A 13217-nucleotide genomic window follows, 5' to 3' on the forward strand; every position below is an offset into this window, starting at 1 on the left:
CAGGTGCATAACCTGTATATGGACTGGCTGAGAGTGCAGGATACAGATGCAGGTGACTGCAGGAAATGTCCCATCTTCCCACTCCCTTGTACCAGTGCCCACCGATGTTATAGTGTCCCTGATGTTCCTCCTTTTGGTTGTGGTGTTTTTGTAGTGCACAAGACAATCATAGGTCTGAGCGCAACTGTCACGTTGTGTAAATGGACTTATCCTCCACTATGCATGACAGATGTGCCCAGGATGAGATACATATATACCAGGATGTGGGAAATATATATCAAGATGGCACAGGATGGGGGACATATATACCAGGATGGACCTATTATGGGGATCATATATACCAGTATTAGGGACATGTATACCAGGATGTGCCCAATATGGCGATAATCTATACCAGGATGGGGGATATATATACCTGGAAGGGACCCAAGATGGGGGACATTTGTACAGAATTAGGGGATATTATCCCGCATAATGTAACAGCAGAAAATTCTCCCTAACAGAGTGTGTCATGACCAAATATTTTGCTTCAGAATTTTTGTATCCCATTTTCTACCTCTAAATCCTATGTGTGCTCTATGGTCCGATGCATCTTATAGTCTAAAAATACGATGTACATATATATATTATTTTCTATTAAAAAATGATGTAATAAGAAATGGTAGGTAGGTAGACATCCAATAAAATAGCAACTGCAACAGGTCGCTCTATTGGTTTGGTGTGTAAATTTAAAATTTGACTAACACAGATGTGTAAAAAAAAACTATTTGTGACACACAAGATTTGTGAGGTAGAAAATTGTTAAATGTCTGGATTTTGAGGAATTTTCCTTTGTATGGTTAAAATCAATTATTCCCTCTTTCACAAAAACAAGTTTGCACAAGTATTGTAAAAACTCTGTACAGTCAATTGTAGAGACCAAGCACCTAGTCTCTGACTGATACTGATTTCAGATTTGTTTTCTATAAAAAAAATTGTGCTGGCTGGCTGCTGCTTTTTAGAGCATTAAGAATGAAGAAAAAAAAGTGAATTGTAATTAAAATGCAGAAAAACAAATGCCAGCTAGGCAACTACACTATATCAATGCTCAATCACAGTAAGTCTGGCACTACTGCTGTTATAAGTTCCCTTTCACATGTATGTGTTTTTGGTATATGTGACAACCATTTTTTTTCATGGATATCACACGTACCCAATATCACTTATTATGATTTTCAAGTGTCAGCACATGGATGGCATCAGTGTGCTGTCTATGTGCTGTACGTGTTTAATATTCAAAGTATTGGAGAAGCTAATATCTTTATTTCTTTAGCCATATGGGAAAACCACTGCTGTCATACGGAAGACACACAAATGTTTAATTGATGGCACACCGATTGAAAATACTGATGACACCAGTACTAGTTTTTCAAGTATGTGTTTTATACGCACATGTGAAGATGCCTTATTCACAGACTACTGCACATGTTTTTCACTGCTGCAGTCGTTCAAGACGTTACTGTCTGGAGTATATGTGAAATGTTTTAGGGATTTCTCTTTACATCACTATTGCTAAGCTATGGGCTGAGACATGCTCTCACTATTCTAAATCACCCTAAAATTGTTGTTGCATTCCCTGCATTGGCTTTTACACAGGGATTGATAGCCCCACCTGATTGGCTACACTAGACCATGTGATGTGAAAGATGCACCTGAGGTCATGTGGAGCTTTTTGTGGCTGAAGCAAATTTTCAGCAATATGTAAAAAGACGATAGACGTTACCATGGTAATTTGTTCAAATCAGATAGCAAGTTGTTTGAATTTGCCAAGACGCTTAAAATACATATGGAACTTTGTTCAGCTGAGTGCTACCTCCCGCATCTCCCCACTATACACACTAGCATCTTTATTATGGTGAGCCACTGCCATACATCTCTGATGCCACCTATGTCCCAGGAGAAAAATAATTGGTATGATACAATTCAACATGTGTGATCTTGGTTTTCCCAACACCGGACATGTATGCGGGTAATACGGTGACTCCCAATGAACCTTACATTGACCAAAGTTTCCTTAAAGCCAAGTGCAATTCAAGACCCTAGAGTCTGACCACTTGTATGTTGGGGTCGCTATACCTGCATCTTGAGCCCTTCACCTACAGTATCTCCCCTGATGAATCCTGGCGGAGGAAACGCGTCGGGAGGTTCCATGGTGATGAATCTTTAGGGCTAATTTAATCAGGGTCAGTTTGGGACGGTCCTTGTAAGGGCTGGAGCTAATGGGGCTTGAGGGTTCAGCTAGTTCCTGCCAGGGAGAGAGCTCCTGCCCGGCCATGGACAGCCACCCGATTCATCTATCCTGATGACCCCCTTCTAACTACTGACCTGCACCTACAACTGGGTGAGACCATTCCATTTCTCTATTTATAATTGCATGATGTATAAATGAGCCGGTCATTATAAGCAAGAGGCAATAATTATACCTATATGTTTACTGCCGTGATTATACTCTGAATTAAATCCAAGAAACACCACTGTGATCTTGGATGGATTTTTGTTAGATTTCTGTTAGGTTATGGTTGGTAATTGGTGTTTACATGTATGAAAAGCTTGTTTTTTGGGGGATTTAGTAACCCCATACTGTATATTACATTGGTGAGTCCTATTGGGGGGCTTGGTTCCCACTGGAATATATCCTCCCATGACCCTAACCTGACTAATAGGATTATAGGTTGTTGCCCCATTTATCCGGCTCATAGTAGTCATCAATTCACAGTGTCTATGAATCTTGGACACTGATTTGGCGTCGAAGCCCCTCAATGTCCATCTGGTGATTATGGTCTATCATTGACGGACACCACCGGGGGGGCTCCAACGCTATCTTTGTTGGTCCTCTTGGACATAAGTATTGTTTCATTTTTTTGCACAAAAAATTAATTTATAAATTGCAGCACTACGCAATTTTTCTAATAATTCTAATAAAAGTTATGTATTATTCCCTTTCTCACTGCTGATACTTATTTTTTTCAAGTATGTGTTTTATACGCACATGTGAAGATGCCTTATTCACAGACTACTGCACATGTTTTTCACTGCTGCAGTCGTTCAAGACGTTACTGTCTGGAGTATATGTGAAATGTTTTAGGGATTTCTCTTTACATCACTATTGCTAAGCTATGGGCTGAGACATGCTCTCACTATTCTAAATCACCCTAAAATTGTTGTTGCATTCCCTGCATTGGCTTTTACACAGGGATTGATAGCCCCACCTGATTGGCTACACTAGACCATGTGATGTGAAAGATGCACCTGAGGTCATGTGGAGCTTTTTGTGGCTGAAGCAAATTTTCAGCAATATGTAAAAAGACGATAGACGTTACCATGGTAATTTGTTCAAATCAGATAGCAAGTTGTTTGAATTTGCCAAGACGCTTAAAATACATATGGAACTTTGTTCAGCTGAGTGCTACCTCCCGCATCTCCCCACTATACACACTAGCATCTTTATTATGGTGAGCCACTGCCATACATCTCTGATGCCACCTATGTCCCAGGAGAAAAATAATTGGTATGATACAATTCAACATGTGTGATCTTGGTTTTCCCAACACCGGACATGTATGCGGGTAATACGGTGACTCCCAATGAACCTTACATTGACCAAAGTTTCCTTAAAGCCAAGTGCAATTCAAGAAACCTTCACAATGAAAGAATTTATCATTAACAATGATTCTACGTTCAAACAAAGGCCAATTGCGATCCCTTTTAGCAGAGAAAGTGTTACCTTTAATGTGAGACTCCGAACCGTATAGTAGTCATGGTCATTGACACTATTGACGAGCACCTCAACATTTCCATATATTCCTCTCTTCTCTGGCCAGTAGAGGACACATTTCTGCGGAAAAAAAACATTGTCACTTACATAAATACAAAGTTAATGAACCGGCATTGTTCATGATGGTAATTATTTTTACACTTTTCTAAAGCATTTACATATACTAAAAGGATAGTAAAGGAGATAAAGAACAGCGATAAGGACAGCTGGAAAATCAATCATTGTGTATGTTCTGCACTTTTATAACATTCTGGCTTTTCCCAGATCAGTTTGCTGTTGTCATATGTATTACTACTACATCCATGTACAAGATATTCTATTTTATATATTTCCTTCCATACACGCTACTCACTTCAGACCAATACGAGTACGACTATACCTTGTCCACAGAAATCAATAAGACTAATCTACTACATTTACTATATATATATATATATATATATATATATATATATATATATATATATATATATATATATATATATGTATATATATATAAAAAAAGATCTGCAGTGTAGAATAGAAATACATCCATTGTGTATTGAGTGCTATAAGAATAATCATACATACAGACCTTATCACTTACTACAGTTTTTAAATGTTCCTTGGACATAAACATTTTGATGTATGGGACAAACAATGCAATTACAAGTATTTATCCTGAAAAAAGGGTTGTATAACACACAATGATTAACACACAGTCTACACACAAAGAAACATGACAGTAAACGTGTCTACGTCTATGAACCTGGATTATCCAACTAACCTGTTCAGCATTTCTACAAGATGAACTATGTTCCTGGAGCTGGTAACATGCATGGGCTCAGCTAAATCACTGTCTGAAATATTGTGACAAGCTCCCTTATAAGATGATTAGGGGAAAGAAAAACATTTAAAAGTTCAGCGGCCACCCATTGTGGAAATGTTCACATTGTCACATTATCTGATCCGAGGCCCCTACTCCTCCCTATGAATCTGAGGGAAATTATAAACATGGGAAAACAAAGGTCTAAAAATATAGTTGTGCCCGGACCAGTCCACTAAACCATCTGTACATGGCTTTGATTAAATCAGACTTTACTAGGTAAAATATGCATATTACGTAGAAGTAGACCCTCACAGAGAAGCCAATGTCAACAGAATACTAAAGCTCTGGCTCATAATAAGTAGAGGAAATCAGAGATATGTTTCCGATGATATGTTCACATTGCTAGATATCATTGCTTTCTTTGCTTCTTCGCAGCCACATCTGCAATGTTGAAATATGTGAATTCATTAACTCCCATTAATCCTCAAGAATTGTGTTTTTTACCCAATTTGCCAGCGCTTGCTTATTCACTGTTACCCTCCCAAGGTCCAGCACTACCTCTCTGCCGCTGCTACAGATATTGTTTACACAGTGCAGCTGTGATGTCACGACTGCAGCGCACAATATAAGAAAAGCGATGGCGCTTCCTAATAAACAAGTGTGAACAGGTGCATGCTGAACATAAAATGAACTAACAAATACCAAACACTACAGCACACATCATCACTGCAGTCAATCACTGAGCCCAGCGGCTCGTGCTGTCTACATGGGCAGAGTCTCTGAGCTCAGTGATTGGCTGCAGTGGTGATATGCATTGTAGTCATACAGTTTTTCATGTAGGTCTTGATTACATTACTATCACTCAATGTCCTAAAGCATAATAGATTGCTAACTATAGTTATTGCGGAAATCAGACTTGAAGCTTGGTTTACTACTATATTGTCACGCTCCCCGGGTCCTCACCCCCGCTCCCCGGCTCACCTGCCACGCTCCCCGCTCTCCAGCCTCCGGTGCCCGTCCTTCCCAGGCCCCCTGGCGCCCGATTCCGGCGCCCGACGGCTTCCCAGGATCTGGCCGGCTCCCCTGCGTCCTCCTCTCAGCCTCCTTCCCTGGCTTCTGGCACCCGGGCGGCGCGCATGCGCATTAGGGCGCGCGCGCGGTCACTGACCCTTTCTTAAAGGGCCAGCGTCCATTAACAGGAAATGAGGTTGAACAGGTACAGGGTATAAAGGGGGTTAGTGTCCAAGGGGGCGGGGCCTGATCTTCGTGTTTTCCAAGCTAGGAGTCAGGTCTCCTTGTGTCGTCTTGCCATACTCACGTATCTCTCTTCTAGAGCTGATCCTGCCTCGCCAGCCGGGCCTGCTGAATCCCGAACCCCGCACGCTGTCCGTCTGCCATCTGACAGTCCGTACCATCTCGGATCCCTGCAGTGACCCGTCATCTCGCTCCAAAAGGTTCCGGACCCCGCCTGACATCATCTCGGCTTCCGAACCTGAGCTACGTCACCCGGACTACCATCCGTGACTCCGTGGTCCCAGGGACTTCTTCGGTACCTTCACTTGCACGGACTGTTCTACTGCCCATACTGCTGCAGCTACCGGACTCCTTACCACCATCTTAGAGTTCGGCCCAGTGGATCCACCTCCTGGGTCTGCCCGACCGCCTGGCCCTGACAGTAAGATCAGGCCATGGATCCCGCTGCAGCACTAGCGGCCTTGCAAGAGGAACTCCAACGCCAGCGTGAAGTCCAGACCCGCATGCTGAACTTTATGACTTCCGTGGACACCCGCCTGTACACGTTACAAGCGGCAGTTACGCCTTCACCGTTCCGGGCCTCCACTAGTCAATCCACGACTCCCGCACCCGTGGCAGCCTCTTCGAATGCTTCCCAACTCCGTTTGGCTTCACCACCTCGTTATGCCGGAGATCCCAAGACCTGCAGGGGCTTCATAAACCAATGTTCCCTTCATTTCACGCAGCTACCACACTTGTTTGCCTCCGACCAAGCCAAGGTCGCCTTCATCATGTCTCACCTAGAGGGCGAGGCACTGGCATGGATGAATCCCTTGTGGGAGAAGGAGGACCCCATGACCAAGGATCTTCAAGAGTTCCTGCAGGCCTTTCGCAGCACCTTTGACGAGCCGGGATGCGCCTCTGCGTCTGCTTCATCCCTTCTCCGCTTATGTCAAGGAACACTGACGGTGGGCCAATACGCCATCCGTTTCCGCACCTTGGCTTCAGAACTCGGGTGGAATAATGAGGCCCTAACAGCCGCCTTCTGGGAAGGACTCTCGAGTCGCATCAAAGATGAGTTGGCGGGTCGTGACGTGCCCTCCACCCTAGATGCTCTGATTGCCCTAGCAACTCGAGTGGACCTTCGTTTTCAGGAGCGCTCCAAAGAGCTGTCTCGTGAGAGGCGTCCGGTACGGCATTCTTCTCCCCCACAGAAGCCCTCCGTCTCTCAGTCATCAACAGCTGGGATTCCCGTCCACGAGCCCATGCAGATCGACCGAGTACGACAGTCTGAACAACGTCGAGCAGAGCGGCTCGCCAAGGGCCTCTGCTTTTACTGCGGAGAAGACACACACCTCCTACGCTCCTGTCCGGAAAGGCCGGGAAACTCCAAAGCCTAGGGTTGGTAGGAGAGGCCACCCTAGGTGCTGGGACTCTCTCAGACCCGGTTATGTGGACTGTGCAAGTGTCAACGGGAGAGACGCGCTTCACGGCTGAGGCATATCTCGATTCTGGAGCAGCAGGCAATTTCATCCAGCAGGCCACTGTGGACAAGTACCAGCTGCCTGTTACTCTACTCGAGAAGCCCCTAGTGATTGCCTCTGTGGATGGGAGACCCCTCTCTGATACCATCTCCTGGGTCACCAGACCGGTCGAACTGCGTATCGGTGCCCTGCACACCGAGAACATCGCTCTCTACGTCCTTCCACACATGTCCCATCAAATCCTGCTGGGACTTCCCTGGTTGCGGACTCACGAACCATCGGTCAGCTGGGGTACTGGCGAAATCACCCGATGGGGTCCTGCTTGTCATGAGAAGTGTCTGAAGTCCATACAACCCATCCGACGACCTCCGGTTCCAGAGAACCTACCGGAACTGCCCTCGGCCTATTGGTCCTTCGCAGACGTTTTTGACAAGAAGGAGTCTGAGGTACTTCCGCCACACCGTCCCTACGATTGTGCCATCGACCTGCTCCCAGGAGCAACACCACCTCGAGGACGGATATATCCGTTGTCTCCCGCCGAAACCAGGGCCATGTCTACCTACATCACAGAGAGCCTGGCAAAGGGATTCATCCGGAGATCCTCCTCTCCTGCGGGAGCAGGCTTCTTCTTCGTTAAGAAGAAAGAGGGTGACCTACGCCCATGCATCGACTACCGGGGTCTGAATCAGATCACCGTCAAAAACAAGTACCCTCTGCCGCTCATCCCCGAATTGTTCGACCGGCTCAGAGGAGCCCGTGTGTTCACCAAGCTGGATCTGCGGGGTGCCTACAACCTAGTTCGTATCCGCTCTGGGGACGAATGGAAGACCGCGTTTAATACTCGCGATGGGCACTATGAATACTGCGTGATGCCCTTCGGCTTGTGTAACGCACCAGCAGTCTTCCAAGAATTGGTGAACGACATATTCCGGGACCTCCTCTACATCTGTGTAGTAGTTTATCTGGATGACATCCTTATCTACTCTCCGGACCTCCAGACCCACAGAGAGAACGTACAGCTGGTTCTACAAAGACTGAGAGAGAACCGTCTCTACGCCAAATATGAGAAGTGTGTCTTTGAGCAGTCCTCTCTTCCTTTCCTGGGATACATCATCTCGGGTACTGGACTGCAAATGGATCCAAAGAAGGTCTCCTCCATACTCAACTGGCCTCCCCCTTCTGGACTGAAGGCAATCCAACGGTTCCTGGGATTCGCCAACTACTACCGCCAGTTTATCCCTCACTTCTCTGCCCTGACTACTCCTCTCTCTGCTTTGACCAAAAAGGAGGCTAATCCAAAGGACTGGTCACCTGCGGCCGACGCCGCGTTTTGCTCACTGAAGCGAGCATTTGCCTCCGCTCCTGTACTCCACCGTCCGGAGTTAAACCGCCAGTTCACCTTGGAGGTGGATGCCTCCTCCTCGGGAGCCGGAGCAGTGCTCATGCAGAAGTCCTCCTCCGGGAAGATGGTGACTTGCGGTTTCTTCTCCAAGAGCTTCTCAGCGCCTGAACGCAACTACACCATCGGTGACCGAGAACTATTGGCAGTCAAACTGGCTCTGGAGGAGTGGCGCTACCTCCTGGAAGGAGCAGTGTACCCCGTGATTATCTACACGGACCACAAGAACCTGGAATACTTGCGGTCCGCTCAGCGACTGAACCCACGGCAAGCCAGGTGGTCCTTATTCTTTGCCAGGTTTGACTTCCAGCTCCATTTCCGACCCGCGGACAAAAATGTACGCGCTGATGCCTTGTCTAGGTCTTTCATGCCCATGGAGCAGGAGGAAGAGACTACCCAACCTATCACCTCTCCTAGCAAGATCATTCCGGTGGCCCCTGTCACCCTGGCCCAGATACCGCCCGGAAAGACCTATGTCTCTGAGACTGACAGACAAAAAGTGTTACACTGGGGCCATGCCTCAAAAACAGCCGGCCATGCAGGCCAGAAGAGAACATGGGGTGCGATTGTACGCCATTACTGGTGGCCATCCCTTCGCACGGACGTCGCTGCTTTTGTCTCTGCCTGCTCCTCTTGTGCCAGGAACAAGACGCCCAAACACCTGCCCTATGGCCGTCTTCTGCCTCTGCCGATACCCTCAGTTCCGTGGCAACACATAGCAATGGATTTTATTACTGACTTGCCATTGTCCTCCGGACACACGGTCATATGGGTCGTGGTGAAATAGCAAATATACTCCGGCACACTAAAAGAATTATATGAGAGATATCCAAAATGGTGCTCAAAAATACATCTTTATTTTTAGATTTTGTCCGACGTTTCAACCCGAAGGTTTTCTTCAAGGACTATGTCAAATCAGAGTAAACATATTTCTGAGTAGGTTTTCAGAGGAGCACCCGATGTATCAGGTAAATACGAAGATTCTTAAATCAGAATAGCGCTGTTGAATACAGGGTGTTAGATCCTCAAAGAGGTGGAATATTATAAAGAGGAGGGCCGAGTCCGTCTTATGTGCGTGGATAGGTGGGCCAAAGATCTAAATTATTGTCGTGTTCGTCAAGAGGGACCTGAGTAAGTCCGTATTGGATATTACATAAAGAGGGTCCCAAATGGCGTGGATCATTCATAAGATAGTATGGTTACCGTTAATGTTCAAGGGAAATGCCCAGGAGTCATAAAGTGGCTCAAGACGCTATTAGTATCAGAACTACAGATACATTAGTATCAGAACGTCCGGACGCTCCACCTGTGGTAACTTCATTATCTAGAGCCTTTGGCCAGCTCACTGCTCATATTAATCACACAGCCTGCCAGTTAGGGAGGTTACATCCCCTTATGAACATGATCCCTGTTAGAATTTTCTGAATTGATTTCAGACATATATTTTGTGACGTTCTGATACTAATAGCGTCTTGAGCCACTTTATGACTCCTGGGCATTTCCCTTGAACATTAACGGTAACCATACTATCTTATGAATGATCCACGCCATTTGGGACCCTCTTTATGTAATATCCAATACGGACTTACTCAGGTCCCTCTTGACGAACACGACAATAATTTAGATCTTTGGCCCACCTATCCACGCACATAAGACGGACTCGGCCCTCCTCTTTATAATATTCCACCTCTTTGAGGATCTAACACCCTGTATTCAACAGCGCTATTCTGATTTAAGAATCTTCGTATTTACCTGATACATCGGGTGCTCCTCTGAAAACCTACTCAGAAATATGTTTACTCTGATTTGACATAGTCCTTGAAGAAAACCTTCGGGTTGAAACGTCGGACAAAATCTAAAAATAAAGATGTATTTTTGAGCACCATTTTGGATATCTCTCATATAATTCTTTTAGTGTGCCGGAGTATATTTGCTATTTTACTACTATTTTTTCTCCAGAGCACCTAGTGATATTAGTGGTCGAGCCAGGTCCTTTCTGTACACAATATGGGTCGTGGTGGACCGGTTCTCCAAAATGGCTCACTTCGTCCCTATGGCTGGACTGCCCTCTGCTCAGGAACTCGCGGAAGCCTATATACATCACATCTTCCGCTTGCATGGCTTTCCATCCCACATCGTGTCCGACAGAGGAACTCAGTTCACCTCCCGCTTCTGGAGGGCGCTCTGCACACATCTGGGAGTGACTCTGGACTTTTCTTCTGCTTACCATCCTCAGTCTAATGGCCAAGTGGAGAGGGTCAATCAAATCTTGACCTCCTTCTTACGTCACTATGTCAACGCCCATCACGACGACTGGTCCACGCTTCTGCCTTGGGCTGAATTCTCACATAACCACCACATCAGTGAGTCGTCCTCCGAATCTCCCTTCCATGTCGTTTACGGACTTCAGCCCTCCGTCCCATTGCCTGTATCCCCTTCTTCGGATGTCCCTGCGGCTGATACTGTAGCCCGTGACTTCGCTACCATTTGGGACTCTGTCAAGGCGTCCCTTGGACGCGCTTCCCAGCGGATGAAGAAACACGCTGACAAGAGGCGTCTGGACCCTCCGTGTTTCTCTCCTGGAGATCTAGTCTGGCTTGCTTCCCAGTACATCCGGTTGAAGATACCATCCTACAAGCTGGGTCCTCGCTACATCGGGCCGTTTAAAAGTCCTCAGCAAAATCAATGAGGTCTCCTACAAGCTCCAGCTCCCGGCCACGATGAGGATACCCAACTCCTTCCACGTCTCCCTGCTCAAGCCGGTTGTCCTTGGTCCCTTCTCCGCTGCTGCCAGTTCGGCTCCTCCTCCTATAGCCGATGACGACATCTATGCGGTAAGGGATATCGTGGCCATGAAGACCGTACGTGGTCGACAGTTCTTCCTGGTGGACTGGGAAGGGTATGGTCCTGAGGATAGGTCCTGGGAGCCCAGGGAGAATGTGGGCACTCCTCTGATCCGTGCCTTCATGTCCCGGTTGCGGGGAGGGGGGCGTGGGGGGGGGGTACTGTCACGCTCCCCGGGTCCTCACCCCCGCTCCCCGGCTCACCTGCCACGCTCCCCGCTCTCCAGCCTCCGGTGCCCGTCCTTCCCAGGCCCCCTGGCGCCCGATTCCGGCGCCCGACGGCTTCCCAGGATCTGGCCGGCTCCCCTGCGTCCTCCTCTCAGCCTCCTTCCCTGGCTTCTGGCACCCGGGCGGCGCGCATGCGCATTAGGGCGCGCGCGCGGTCACTGACCCTTTCTTAAAGGGCCAGCGTCCATTAACAGGAAATGAGGTTGAACAGGTACAGGGTATAAAGGGGGTTAGTGTCCAAGGGGGCGGGGCCTGATCTTCGTGTTTTCCAAGCTAGGAGTCAGGTCTCCTTGTGTCATCTTGCCATACTCACGTATCTCTCTTCTAGAGCTGATCCTGCCTCGCCAGCCGGGCCTGCTGAATCCCGAACCCCGCACGCTGTCCGTCTGCCATCTGACAGTCCGTACCATCTCGGATCCCTGCAGTGACCCGTCATCTCGCTCCAAAAGGTTCCGGACCCCGCCTGACATCATCTCGGCTTCCGAACCTGAGCTACGTCACCCGGACTACCATCCGTGACTCCGTGGTCCCAGGGACTTCTTCGGTACCTTCACTTGCACGGACTGTTCTACTGCCCATACTGCTGCAGCTACCGGACTCCTTACCACCATCTTAGAGTTCGGCCCAGTGGATCCACCTCCTGGGTCTGCCCGACCGCCTGGCCCTGACATATATCCTATCTGAGATTTCTATAATATAGATTAAATTACTAGATTATATTAAACAATAATATAGTAATGTGCATATTGCAAATCATCAAGTAATAGATAATGCTAAAAGTAAAGAATCTGGATTGGACGGGTTCAGTAGTATTGTGATCTGAGTCTTGCTCTGACACTGTCCTCTTTGTGTTGTCTTCCTTGGGCCTAAAAGCTACAAGGAACCATTGTGCTTTACACCAATGACATTATTACACGTGAATTCACCAGATAGTTTAAACTAAGGTGTAAAAAAAAAAAAAATAGTACTAACAATAATAAAACACTGTATATTACATGAGAAATACACTATATTCCAGTGGAAGACAACACTGAATGAGCTGACATAAAGTAGGATGGCTGCCGCATACAGATGTATTATGACCCCACAGCCCCCACACATGGTATATGCCTCACAGTGCCCCACACACTGTATGATTTTGTTACAAAAGCCAAAACTCATTGGATGGAATATATTTAATTCAGTTAGGCAGAACAAAGGAGTTAAAAGCTTAGGCAAGTTACTTTATGAACATTGAAGAATTACAGTTCCATAATACTAGGAGAATATTTCTGTAATATGGTGCTTACAAGGTGGCATACAGCAGTACACAGAGTGCCTACAACTCCAAACTATGGAACTAGAGGGACTCCATGAAGACAGATCTAAGAATCAGTGTATGCCAAATCATTATTAAATAGCACATATA

The 13217-nt window shown here is 46.8% G+C and overlaps 1 protein-coding gene across 1 annotated transcript in view; it reads right to left on the minus strand.

Annotated features, from left to right (window-relative positions):
- Window positions 1-13217, minus strand: part of PTPRR (protein tyrosine phosphatase receptor type R) — a 300065-nt gene that overhangs the window by 39775 nt on the left and 247073 nt on the right. Inside the window, exon 10 of the mRNA XM_075342474.1 lies at window positions 3764-3874. Within this exon, the coding sequence (XP_075198589.1) occupies window positions 3764-3874 (111 nt within the window). The remainder of the gene's footprint in view (window positions 1-3763; window positions 3875-13217) is intronic.

Source organism: Anomaloglossus baeobatrachus, chromosome 4, assembly GCF_048569485.1.
Source record: "Anomaloglossus baeobatrachus isolate aAnoBae1 chromosome 4, aAnoBae1.hap1, whole genome shotgun sequence".
In the NCBI taxonomy this organism is placed as follows: domain Eukaryota; kingdom Metazoa; phylum Chordata; class Amphibia; order Anura; family Aromobatidae; genus Anomaloglossus; species Anomaloglossus baeobatrachus.